Source organism: Labrus bergylta, chromosome 20 (assembly GCF_963930695.1).
Source record: "Labrus bergylta chromosome 20, fLabBer1.1, whole genome shotgun sequence".
NCBI lineage: Eukaryota > Metazoa > Chordata > Actinopteri > Labriformes > Labridae > Labrus > Labrus bergylta.
In genome coordinates this window covers 5,015,921-5,029,679 of record NC_089214.1, presented here as the reverse complement: position 1 = coordinate 5,029,679, position 13,759 = coordinate 5,015,921, and the positions used below count along the sequence as shown (strand labels likewise).

At 40.6% G+C, this 13,759-nt stretch overlaps 1 protein-coding gene across 5 annotated transcripts in view; it reads left to right on the top strand.

Moving 5' to 3' along the window:
* The window catches only part of sh3kbp1 (SH3-domain kinase binding protein 1), a 34,890-nt gene that overhangs the window by 6,642 nt on the left and 14,489 nt on the right, over positions 1-13,759 (top strand). For 3 of the 5 annotated variants that reach the window (XM_065948804.1, XM_065948801.1, XM_020657423.3), the window contains exons 2-5: positions 848-1,005; positions 12,030-12,144; positions 13,126-13,232; positions 13,458-13,596. In XM_065948804.1, coding sequence (XP_065804876.1) covers positions 848-1,005; positions 12,030-12,144; positions 13,126-13,232; positions 13,458-13,596 — 519 coding nt within the window. Of the gene's footprint in view, positions 1-847; positions 1,006-3,014; positions 3,302-12,029; positions 12,145-13,125; positions 13,233-13,457; positions 13,597-13,759 lie in introns of those variants that run through there. The other 2 variants (XM_065948802.1, XM_065948803.1) reach the window with 2 other exon arrangements.

The window sequence follows — 13,759 nt, the reverse complement described above, 5'->3', positions numbered from 1 at the left end:
CTGTGAGAGTTCAAGAGAGAGTGTTTGGAAGAGGAGAGCAGCATGTCCTTGTTGGTGTTAATCATATGCAACCACTTCAGTCTTCAGTCTTGTGCAACTTGCTCACTAGCTTAAGACCCCACTTACTGTATGTCTAAGGAGTGGACAGACTTACAGCAGGCCTTTTACAACTACACATAACAACAAACCATAACTACCATGTGAGCTTGAGGCCGTTGTCTCTTGGATGTAAACAGATGTTGTTTTGTGACACTGCTGCTCATCACTCATCCTAAGTGGAAGACACTGGAAGTCCTGGTTTTATGGTGGAAGAAATGCATCATTACGTTTGTCAGATCTCAAGGACACACAAAGAAAAAAAACCACTGGATGCGAAACACAACTGTAATTTGTTTACTAGAAAACTCTCAAGGTCACATAAATGAGCAAGTGAAAGCTGGTTTCCTGTTTGAAAATGAAACACTGAACTGTAGAGGATTGAGTGTAAAATGACTATGATTTAATGACAGGATAGGTGCTGAGAAAATGTACATTATGCTAAATTTACCGTGTGAGTTATGCCTTTATCTCTGCAGTTTTATAGCCCTGATTGATTTCATTTAAATGTAGATTTTTATAGATGTTGGTTAAGGGTTGTGTGTGTTTGTCCGTACATGGCTTCCTCTTTCACGCCCAGTTTCAGGTCAAGATATAAAAACCTGCGCAAACAACCTAATCAGAACCCCTGTGCCTGGAAATAACTATAAAGAGCCATGTGACACCTCTGCTCTGTCTGACCTTTTAATGTGGGTTTTTGTTAACACACGCTCCCTCTCTCTCCCCCTCTCTTTTATTCCCTGTGTCTCAGTGGAGGCCGTGGTGGAGTTCGACTATGAGGCTCAGCAGGACGATGAGTTGAGCCTGACGGTGGGCGACATCATCGTGAACATACGGCGGGATGATGGAGGATGGTGGGAGGGCGAGCTTGGCGGACGCAGGGGGCTTTTCCCAGATAACTTTGTCAGGGTGAGTAATCGCTCTCTCTCTTGTTCTCTCCTCATTCTCGGTGTCTCGCTTGCTTCATTAAAAAACCACCAGAGGCCCTCCATAAATAGCAGCAGAATAAACATGCGGAGTGAAGTGTGTCACTGCAGTGCTGGTTTGTGAAAGAAAACACAGCTCATTCACGGATGAGGTTGGCATCCTTTTTGAAGGGTGAGATACGATTTGGTGTCAGAATTAGCACTGAGGAAGTTTATGGTAATGATGCATTTGTGGTCAGACATTATACTGAGTTTCTTTTTTCCACTAATGCACAAACCTCCTGAACATTTCCTGAGATGCTGTATCTTTGTCCTGACTTTTGTGATGCATCGCTGATGCCAAATATTGATATTTAAAAAAATCAAATGTCCTAAGATTTCCCTGGCTCTTTGACTCACCCCATCATCACTTCATGAATCCTCAGAGTGACATGCATGAGGGTTATCTAAACAGAAGATAGTTGGCCAAAGGAGAAAAAGACAGCGGGTTAATTTCAGACAGCGATGACAAAAAAAATGGGTAAAGAATGATAAGAGGAGAAAATGCAGTGAATAGGTATTGCACTCTATTTCTGATAGAATATGACCCACTCTTGATAAATGTTGTCGTGGTGTTTGTATTACGAGCAGATTTATTTCCAACACTTTGAATAAATAGGTTCACAAACTCCACCTGGAGCCATTGTTGGGAGGAGAATGTTTATTTGTTACTGATGTTTAAATTGGCCAAAAAGAAGACCAACAGATGAGCCTTCCATCTGTGATTGGAAACATGTTGGGGTTTTAGACCTGCCTGATGTCGATTTGGATCTTGTTGCTCCATTGTGTACTCAGGACTGCAAACAGTCGTGACTTTGTTGAGCGGCAGTTTGGCATCTGGGTTAGTGTGACAGAAGCGAGCACCCTGGCAGAGGCAGAGAGTAGTGGAAAGGCTGGTTTCATCATGATCTCAATGAAAGATTTAGCACGGGTAATTTTCAGAACTACATGCCGTGTAGTTTGGGAGATTTTTGGTAAAGGTCAAAGACCTGCTCTGTTGCTGCATGTGACCTAGTGAACACAAATGAAGTGTCTACATTGAGATAAAACACTCAATCCTTAAAGACCTTCTCATACTACAAACAGCCAAACCTAAATGTTAATGTCTGCCTTAATGGAGACAGGCATGACGCAATGAAACTTACAAACTTGATGCACATTTTGCACCGATAATCTTCATTAACAAATGAGAACTTCTTTTAGGGGTTCATGTCAAATCGAGTGTCAGGTTTCATGGGCTTTTCAACCATGATGCAACAAGAACTTTTCCTGAAACATACTTGCACCTCGAGGCTCCTGCAGCACATTCAGGCACCACGAGTCTTGTTGGCAGTCTGTCCTCAGCTGGCAGCGGTTTAGCACAGAAAAAAAAAAAAATGGCAAAAAAATTGTTGGACTTAGCATGACTTCCTCTTTTTCTCCCCTTAACTTTTGTGTTTTTTTTCTATACTTTGCAGTTTTGTCATGTTGTTTGAGTTAAACTGTGACTGCACCACCCACACATACAGTTACAAGTTGACGATACAGAAGCACAAGGCTGTAAACACTTGGGGAAACATGAATATTTTCTACAAGGACAGAAGCTTCAGAGATGAATCTTGAATCTTTTCTTCTATATTTCTGAAGTAGCTATTTGTCTACAAATCTTGTAGATACATAGCTATTTGGCCTTATTCATTCACAAGTATACTCACGTTTCAACCTCTCAAATGTAAATAGTTTGTGTTTTTCTTTGTCCTCTGTGATAGAAAACTTTAAATCGCAGGGTTTTTGGTTTATTGAAACTGAAAAAAATTACATTAGGATCTGAGAACTTACCATACAATATGATACACTTTCTAGTCCCCCTTGGAGAACTTTGTCTTTGACTGCCAAGCTATTTCGTTGGTAATTTACAACTCTCCTTCTACTGTTTGTCATTTATGTTACGATATCTTTAGATTGTGTCTCTGTACAGTAGATCTGATGCTCTAGTTTGAGCCAAAACTTCCAAAACCATCGATTTGTAGTGGCTCAAAGTGAACTAAACACAGGTATCAGTGTGAGAATAAAGAAAAAGGAAAAGTTGAGTCATCTGTAGCTTCTGATATGCGTAATAGAATAGTATGTTTACCGTGATGAGAAGGGGGAAGTGTCTGGTTCACTGTACCATGAGGGGAAGTTGAAAATTGCCACAATTTAACGCTGAGAGCGAGCGGAGTTCACGTTTTGGGAGGCTGGAGAAGTCCGTGTATTGTCAGGTTGGTGACTGTGCAGCGAGGCTTTATTTGTGCTGACTGAATGTCACAGCTCTCATTCAGTGTCAGGCAGCCGGACAATGGGCCTGTGAAGACTGAGTGTGAGTGTGTGTCCGGTGTGTGTGTGTGTGTGTGTGTGTGTGTGTGTGTGTGTGTGTGTGTGTGTGTGTGTGTGTGTGTGTGTGTGTGTGTGTGTGAAGCGAGGCGAAAGGAGGCTGTGAGTAATGCAGTAATACCAGACTGGTCTGTCACAAGACTGCAGTTATGGGAATCAGTGACATTAAGCTTAGCAAAGCTGATGAGTGTGTGTTTGTTTGTGTGTGTGTGTGTGTGTGTGTGTGTGTGTGTGTGTGTGTGGGTGTGTGTGTGTGTGTGTGTGTGTGGGTGTGTGTGTGTGTGTAGGAAGTGGGGGATGTTGGACAGGCAGGTTAAAGGGGGGAACAGGAAGTGATGGTATGCAAGCATCCCCCGATGTTGCCGTCATAGCTGACACTCATTCCAGATAGCTGTGAAGGTCATAAGGTTAGCGTGTTTTGTAGTTAACACAAAGGTGTGTTTATTTCTAAATTCAAAACCCCTCAGAGTTGTAACACAAATGTATGATTAGCTATGGCTAACAAGCTGATAATCCTGGACTTGAAGCTTTTACTGTGAAGCACTTTGTGATGTCTGCTCTTCAAAGTGCTGTATAAATAAACTTTTCTTACTTACTTATCTACTTAATGAGTTGACTTAGAAAAGCAATGGATGTTTCTGATATTACAAAACTATAAGCTACTACAGCTATTTTAGCATTAGTGAAATTAGCGAGTAAATTATGTGTATTTGCCAAGCCTCAGACGGATTAGCTGTGCAACTAACTAGCTAAAGTTTCTTTATCCTGAAAAACTTCTCTTTGGTGACATGGATATGACACTAACCATGCCTTTAAATTCTGTAGCAATAGATCATCGAGACCAAGCGGCCTTCCGGTGAAGCCAATGCAGAAAAACTGCAGTTCCTCGAGTGTCCACTAGAGGCTGGCTCCAAAAGCCAAGAAATCTCATCAGAGCCCATTTGAGAAAACCTTTTTTATAGCAGTAATACAAAGGGTCACAGTCTGGTTCAAAAACACTTCTGGGTTGGGGTTGAGTTTTATTTTTATGAATTATATATTTTAGTTAAGGCTTAAAACTCAGGCGAGTGTATTGTAGCTGTTCACCAGGAGGCTTAAGGCTGACTGAACTTAAGCTGTCGACTTGGTTTCAGTTGTTTTCATCGTTTGGAACGTGTATGGTTGGTTGTTTCAGCAAACAAGGTATTCACTCGGTCTGCCTCAGCTCCACCTCTTTGACTGCTTTCCAAGATGGCCGTCGCCTTTATTAGGCTTCATAATGTCCCTTCAGAGACTAGGTCCATGTTTTGTACGGCCAAAGATCTAGAAACACAAGCAGCTGCTGTTTGTCAAGAGCAGGGAACTCCACACTTCTGCAAAGTTCCTTTCAAAACCTTTAAAGACTATTACTATTCAGTTCAATTCAAAAGGTGATATACTGACAATAACAACTTGGCTAAGTGTTTATGGAAATCACCTGACCTCTGTAGATTGGATAAGTAGGTGTTACAAATTAGAATCACATGCTCTAAATTGATATTAGATGCCGAACATTGCTCTTCACACTGCAAAGAAGCAACTGGATTTGGCGGTTTTTAGCTGTTGATGTCTGAAAATGAACGAAAATTTGGAATAAAAAGTTTGAGAAGTTAAAAAAAAATAAATAATAATAATTAGGTAAGTTAAGTCCTTTTTATAATTAAACATAAACACAAACATAAACACAACATAACAACATAAACACAGTTTGACATAAACTTCTCTTTAAGACTATAAATGTAGTAAAATTACTTTCATATTGTGTCGGACTCAAAGTCTTTTTGTCTCTAACTTGAACTCAAAGTTATAAAGTTCCACATATTGTACATTAAAATGATGAAAAACAGAGAAAAGAAGCAAACCAAGACGTCTCAGTTTGTCATTTTCTCTACACAATGATAAATCTAACAGTTAAAAATGATCTTGTGGATTAATCTTTCTGTTGTTAGAGCTTTCATTTGAAATGTTTGTTCTGTATATTAACATCTTTATAAAAACAGCTCGTGTCAACACTTTGTGACTAAAGAGTTGTGCAATAAGGATGACACTTATGAAAAGAAGGGAAATAATATTTTGCATCATTATTTCTCTGCGTTACACAAGGATTTTTAAAAGCTAAGCTCTATTTTTATTTCCCCATTTTCTCTATCTTTGTCCTTGAGTTACAGATTAATTTTCGGTGTTAAAAAGACAGCTGGCGTTAGCTGCTACACTGCATTACTTTGTTTTTATCTGTGACGTGAGGGAAAGGTCAGAGGTCCGGCAACTGGGGATGCACAAGGCAATGTTTAGCATTAAAGCTGAGCTGTGTAAATAACATACTTGCTGTCAGCTATCACACATTATGCAGACAAACACACACAAACACACAGACACACACACTGCCACCACTGCGGCCTACATTATGCAGGTGTTTCCTGCTCTGATACGATGAATCACGTTGTCTTCCTCTTCTCTTTTCAGCTGGGTTTCCTTTAACTCGGGGTTACCTTCACATCCTCACAGGAGGAACTGCAGCAGAGCATGAAGGCTGTGTAACAAAGGTCTCCATGAACAATAAAGTTAGTCGGCCTTTGATTTCTTTTGAAAAGCCATGCAGTCATTAGTCTCCAGTTCCAAACTCAAATCTATTAATTATTTAAAAACAAGCAGCCTGAATAGAAAACAGATGGCTTTTAGCAATGATCATCCACTGCTTGTCATGAAGCATAAAACCAAAACAGCCAGTAAACACTGCCTCTCCTTCCCCACTCTTAAAAAGGGAAGCTGTAGGCTAACAAATAAGCTGCTGTGGGTTTTTTTTTTTTTGCGTAGGTTGGCTTATGCAGTCTGAGTCTCCAAGTTAAAAATGTTGTTTCTTCTTTACCAGTCAGTCTGTGTCTGCGTCTGTATGTAAGTTCCTCAATGAATGTGTGTATCTGTTTTGCAGGACATGAGAGTCTCTTCCTGGTTCAACATGCATTAGCCTACTTCAACTGTGAACACTGACCAAGGAAAGATAACTGACCTGATCTCAGTGGACAGAAATCATAAAACATTTAAATATTTTCCTAACCACTGCTATAAATAAATATAGTTCCAGCCCTACTATGTATTTATTTTGATATTTTGGCTGTTAGCTAGTTGAATAGTCTTGCTAGGAGGTTTGGGGAATACCAAAAAAGGACCATAATTCTACATCTATCAAAATTTGCTGGTAAAGCGCCATCTTCTTAGTGGCTAGCTAGCCCCTTTAGGTAACTCTGATGCTTTTCTATTTGATGTTGTCCATGCTGCTAGCTAGCATCCGCTGGCACAATAAAGTTTTTCATATTTGTTTTGGCTGCTAGCTAGGTCCTTTTGGTATCTTCAAAGTTTTCAAAAGTCACATGTCCTTTTATGCTGCTAGCTATTACCGTAGGTTATTGACATTTAATGTAAGCTGCTTTATGACTTTTAGTCGTTCAGTTTTTTTTCTCTATTTAGCCCGTGAAGTTTTAACTGCTAGCTTTTACCATTGATGACTAATTTTCTTTTCTACTAGCTCGAACTTTCTTATATCACTTTGTTTTTTTATATTTAGTCTACTTGAATCCCTAGTGTTATTATTTACATGGGTTGTTAACCCCAAAGTCATCTTGTTGGACAGCGTAATGTATAACTAGCTGGAACCTTCTGGTTAACCTACATAACAGTCAGAAGATAGGAGTAGTACCACAAAGCACCAAAAGGTGGTGCCTCTGATTTGTTTTGAGTTTGTGAGAGTATATCTATGACCGTCATCTTGTCTGATGAAAGATCGTGAAAGGACTCTCAACTTCAGTATTGAGTTAGTGCAGGATATCTATGTTTTACTGTTCATTTATGTTCAGTTATAGTGTCGTGGAGACCTGACTTTGTATGGTCGATAAAGTTGTAGAATAAAAGTGCTGTGTGGAAATCCCCCACTCTGTTGTCTGTTGACTATCTGATGCTAACCAGCTATCCCGGGCCTCCTGCAAATCGCCACCTGTCGCTAGCTTCTACTTACCAGCCATGAAACTGTTGGCTAGCTACCACCTTCCCATATCGACAGTCTTTTTATTTACATGTAATTCAAGTTGCCCACTGTTCTCTTCTTCTTTTTTTTTTTAGCTGTGTCATATCTATCTTGCTTTGCCTTCTTTCTATTGCTTTTCACAGCATTTTTCTTGGTTAGAGAGTGTGTCAACACTGAAGCCACCTTGACTAAAAATAGACTAGGTGTTGTAGCCTAGTCTATATTATGGTTCACAGTAATGTGCTTGATAAACCACAATGTTTCTTTTATTTTATTTCTGAACTTGTGAAATAGAAGATAGAAGAGAATATGTAGAGAAATGGTTGTGATGGCTTTTGACTTGTTTAATGGCATGCTAAGTGGTGGAAACACCTCTTGAGTAATGTAATGCTTTCTTGATTTACTGTTGAGTAATGCAATTATTTTTGTTAAGTGTACTTAATGTTTAATTCATTACGCTTTTCAGGTCACAGTAAACCAAAGTCAATCCAGCGCTGCTCCTCATGACAGACACACACAGTTAGCTTCTAACGTCAGCTGGTGAATAGTTGAATATTTCTGTTTCTGCTGTAAATGTTCAATGAGGAAATTAAACAGACTGTGGATTATCTCAGAATGTATTCGGCCGAGGTCACGCAACACAGCAACAGAACACTGACAGAGTTTTCATGTTTACAGTCTTGCTTATATTCTGTCAGCAGGTACAGCCTACAAATTCCTTTCTATTTGGGTATACTTCTAACGGCTAAACAAATTACCCTGACTTGTAAATGGCAGACATATACATACAGTCTTGGCAAAAAAATTGTTTCCTTTTAAGCTCATCACACGTATCAGGTCGCTGGAAACACAACCCTTAATGTAATACTACCTGTGTGTTGCATGAAATTAGAATATGGTTTGCTCACTGTGCACTGTTTTGCTAACTGTCTAATTTAATTAGACACCTTAACTGCATGGATAGAAAATACATCTGGATGTTTTTGAAGCTTGCTGTTCTGTCTCGAAAGAAGGGAAATGATCAGTTAACACATCTAATGGAGGAGCGGTAATGTAGGGTGATCACATTTTCCAACCTCCAAATTGGGACACTTTAATTTTACCGCAAAGCCACATAACATGTATCACTCCGCAGATCGGTGACCTGTAATGGTTACACAATGTTGTATGCAAAGTTGCCCTCCCAAGCAGCCCTTAGACACCTGCCTGTCCTTATGCAGCGGATCCTGTAAACATGATAAGCTAGGCTAGCTAAGCAACAGCCGCAACCAGAGATTGATTGACACATGTACAGACAAATCAGTATTGATCTTTGACTCGTCTTGTATTAGTGATGTTTTTTAGTGGTTAAAACAGCAACAGCTTTGGCAACACCATTGATTGACATAAAGACAAATAGGTGTTGCAAGCACAGTGTATTGTTTTGGTTAATTAAAACAGGGACCGGAGCTAGTGTTTAACAGTTGCTACTGGGTTAGCGGCTCTGTTGTTTGACCTTGAAATATGAACCTCCTTTCACTAACAATTGCAGTTGCTAATCAATTTTGAAGCAGTTAAATTAAAATATTTAGTTAGAAAGTCTATTTTAGTTTAAAAAAATTGCAAACTGGAACATAGCAGTAGCCCACAGCATGATATTAGCATTCTAGCTTCCCCCCCTTTAGCCTGCTGCCGGTGTGTGCATGGTGAGTAGTAAAATGCTTGGTAGTGAAAAAACACATCTTTCTTTGTGTTCAGTAATCACATGTTATGATTTAGAAAACAATTTCTGCTCTGTCCTTGAGGATTAATCTGTCACTTCCTCTTATCAGAATTGAATTATCTCCTCATCTCTGTTGAATGTGAATCTCTCCTCTGCAGAGTACCCACTTTATGATTTAATTTCACAAGACGAGGGCTTGTTTTCAACACAGAATCTTACTTATCACAGTCTTATGTCGACTCCACAACCTTTGTATCTCCTAAAATGTCTCTTAGCCTAAAATGATCTTCTGCTGTTGTCTAGGAAACGTCTTCCCGTGTTGTATATTTTTGGATCTCAGAGGCTCATTAAGGCTTTCGCACCGCACCAGGCCAAACACAACCGGAGTGTGCATGAGGGGCTAGATTCTGTGAGTCAGTATACCCAGGCCCGTATGCTTCACTGGGCTGCGTTCGCCACAGGCCAGGGCTTATGAAACAGTGTCATGATGAATGTGGTAAAGGGATGTGAACCGTCATGGCTAGTGTACTTTCTGCTGTGTGTGTGTCTCCAATCTGAACATCTCCATGTTTGTTGTCTCCTCCATCGGCCCGCTTGTTGATTCTTCTGTCGCTCGGCGTGTGTGTCTTCCTGTCTCCCTCCGCTTCTCTTGATCAGTTTCGCCTGATGTCTTGTGATGCTTTCTTCAAGTGACAGAGAGTCATGTGGACAGAGAGTCAGCAGAGGGAAAGGTTGCAGCAGTGAAGGAGGCAGTGATGGTTGTCAAAGCCTTTTACAAGCTGGTTTGCCTGCAGGTAAACAATAAAGGATTTCCTGGATTAATAACTTTTAATACTGATACCTCAATGTTGCCTCTGCAGCACGGCACAAGGGGATTAACAGATACCGTTGAATTTGCATGTATTAAATAATATAAACAGGATTATAGCACACACTTACCATGCAGGAGGGCCTTTATTCTAAGGGATAGATTAGTCATTCACAGATTTATTTGCTGAAGTTAGGGTGCCACACATCTTCATAGATACATTTCAGAATAATTCAGTTGTCGATACACCTGAAACCACGTTTTGAGTGTTATAAAAAAATTATTTGGATGTTGTGAGAGTGCATCCAATGTTGACGATCTCCCTTTGTGAGGTACATGTCTGATCTCCAGGATCTGAATCCAGGTTCCGAGGATCCCATCGTCTCCGGGTGGAGCAGGTCGAGGGACAGAAAGAATCCTCCTCGATTTCTCTTTCATTTAATCTTGTTTCTTTTTTTTCCAGCCGCTCCTCTGACCTCTGACCTCTTCGTCTTTTTTCACCCTCTGTGTGCTTTTAGTGTTTCTGCTGCTTTAGATGTTCACACAGCGTTTGTTTCCCCCGGCAGCTCGTCTGATCGTTTGGCTGATAAATATGAACACTTGTTGTCATCCATCCAATCACCGGATGTTACGTCAAAGACTGTTTCATAAGATAACAGGAACTGCTACTAAAAGCTACCATACTGCTGCTGTGGATAAAATGTTTAGTAAATTGTGATTGGATGCATTAGCTTGTCTGTAAACTAGGGCTGGGCAACGATTAAAAGTTTTAATCGCGTTAATCGCATGAGTTCCTGTGATTAATCACGATTAATCGCATTGTTATACGCAAAATCCAATAATGAATTCAAAAGTACTTCTCAACTTAAACAATGTAATCAAAGCAAATAAATACAGAACTAAAGCTTATTGCATTCGTTGCAGTCTGGACGCAGAGTGGTGTGGGTCTCCTCTCTGCTCTCTGACTGCAGCTGGGTCACTCGCTGCTCTTTGAGGACAGTAACTGCAGAGCAATACGTGCTTTCACGTCAGTTTCTAACACCAAAAAAGTCTCCAATAACACCAGAAAAAGTCGCTAGATTTGTCGCTGGTAGCTGTTGACAAAAAAATATAACACAGCGATAATTAATTAATGAGTTAACGCAAATTTAACGCGTTAACGTGCCCAGCCCTACTGTAAACATATTGTCTTCCTCGGGTCTGTTTTCCCGTTTGTCTCGACTACGGTCAACTTTGGGCTAGTTTTCATCGAGGTAAAGATGGAGAATCGCTCCCATGATTCCCCTCCAGCCTCGACGTCATCTTTTGTTATCGTTTTTTCATTCTGTGTGTTTAAGAATACATGCAGGTTGTTATAAGCTGCTGACCTTTATAGCTGTATTTATTTCAGAAGAAAATCTGTTTTTTTATGTAATTTTTTGGATCAGACATAACAAGAATTCACTCGTGGTGCCAGTTTAGCTCAGACTGTAAGCAGGTGCCCCACATACAGGAGGCAAAATCCTCGACTCCCTGGCCCTGGGTTTGACCCCGATCCTCTGCCATTTGGTGTTCTTCAACCTCACTCTCTCTTTGCCCTGTTTTCCTGTCTCTCTTGAGCTGCCCAATCCAATTAAAGCAAAGAGAAAAAGGACTACATTGTTTCCATAATACTTTTTTTTTTTTTTTGGTCTCTGTTGCACCAAAGGCATTATGTCTTTCATTTGTTTTCTCCCAGTACCATTTCTTGTGAAAGGAATAAAGATAAATCATGGAGGGAATGTCAAAATCTGAACGCTCATACTGAAGTCAAAGTGGAAGTTTGTACACATTTTGGTGGACAAACGACAAAGTCAGTCTGTCCTCATCAGTCAGTCCATTTCTAGGGAAGGTAACATCTCAGCAGAGCCTGGAGAGAGAAACACAAGGCGACTCCTTTAGTGACATTCCTTCTTCACAATTAGGTTATTTCTGTTTCTGTCACCTTCATTTTCTCTCCTGAATCTGTGTAATTTCTCTCTCACCTTTCCTCACCTCCTCCTCCTCCTCCCTCCTCCTAACTTCTCACCTCCTTTTCCTCTCTCTTCGCAGGAGATAAAGAAAGAGGCAAAGAGGGATGGAGGACAGACCAGCATGATCAGATCGGAGCTTTCCAATGGAAGGGCCAGCCCCGTGTCCGACTCCAGCGTACGACCGGGCAGGAGAGGTACCTGACCGCACACACACACACACACATTTATTGTGGTCATTTGGCAGGTTTAAGTCTTCAGTCTCAAACACAGATCCTCTTAGTGTGAAGAAAGATTTAGGTCAAGCATTCCTCGCTTGTCAGTGTAAACACACACTCAGTGGTGGAATATAACTCAGTATTTGAGGTACCTGTACTTTTGAATGTTTTCTCTTCATACCACTCCATGACCTCTGTTACTCCACCAACGGACCTTAATGTCCTTTATTACAATCATCTGAAGGCTATCATTACCAATTACATGAGAATCACTATCTCGTGGTGTCGGCCTATCGAATTCAAAGGGATTTTCTGTTCTCCCTTTGAAACAAGTTGTAAAAATGTCTTTGTAATGATGTTGATCTTTGTGTGTGACTTTTTACACTCCCATTAATTAACTAAAGAAGAGTCCTCTTTGGTATATAGAGTTCTATATTTATATGTTCAATGCATATCACATGTAGCACAAGGACACACAACAGCCACTGATACAACAAGTATTATAAGTAGTAATTTCACTCAAATGAAGGATCTAAGGACTTCATGATGCCTGCTTTCACACCCTGATATGCAACAGCTCTATATTGAGGAGGAGTGCCACCTCGTGGACAGTAGAAGAACTACAGGGTTATTTTTAAACGGCCTTGTTGGTGTGGAATGAGTCAGAGTGATAAGGAGGCTAATGAGTGTGAGCAAACTACTTACAGCCGGGCGTGAAGCATTTGGCGTCCTCGCTGGTCAGTAAGACGTCCTTTAATTGAAAGTTTAAAAGTGATTCCTCGGTCATGAGAGTGTTTAAAAAGTCAGTGAACACACATCCTCACACACTGTAAGTCCTGAGTATGGATAAGTGTGAAAGCTAGTTATGTCACATGTAAGCCTAAAATATGTTTGTTTGTGTTCTTGTCCTGTGTGTGTGTGTGTGTGTGTGTGTGTGTGTGTGTGTGTGTGTGTCTGCAGGAGAGCAGATCCGTAAGCGACGGTGTAAAGCAGCGTTCAGCTACGTGCCTCAGCATGAAGACGAGCTAGGGTTGAAAATAGGAGATGTCATTGAGATCATCGCAGAGGTGAGACGGATTATTTAATCAATCAGTCAAACTTTATTTATACAGCACCTTTCAGACAAATAATCAATCAATACTGCAATTAACAATATTCAAAAATAGTTGAATCCAGGGTAGATATTTTCACCACCATTGATCCAGTACGTTTGTAAATCTTTGCTTCTGTAAGTTACTCCGTGTTGTTTTTGTTGTGTGTGTGTGTGTGTGTGTGTGTGTGTGTGTGTTCAGGTAGAGGAGGGTTGGTGGGAGGGGTCTCTAAATGGGAAGACTGGAATGTTTCCGTCCAATTTCACCAAAGAGATCCTGACAGAGTCGGAGACGCCGTCTTTAGACACGTCTCAGGAGGAGCTGCGAAGCGGCCGCACCAGTGAGTCGAAAGCCAATCAGAAAGCAGGAGGATAATCCACATGTAAACCACAACTTTAGATGTGAGAATTTTCACATGCATAACTAAGGTCTATGTTTGTGTGTGTGTGTGTGTGTGTGTGTGTGTGTGTGTGTGTGTGTGTGTGTGTGTGTGTGTGTGTGTG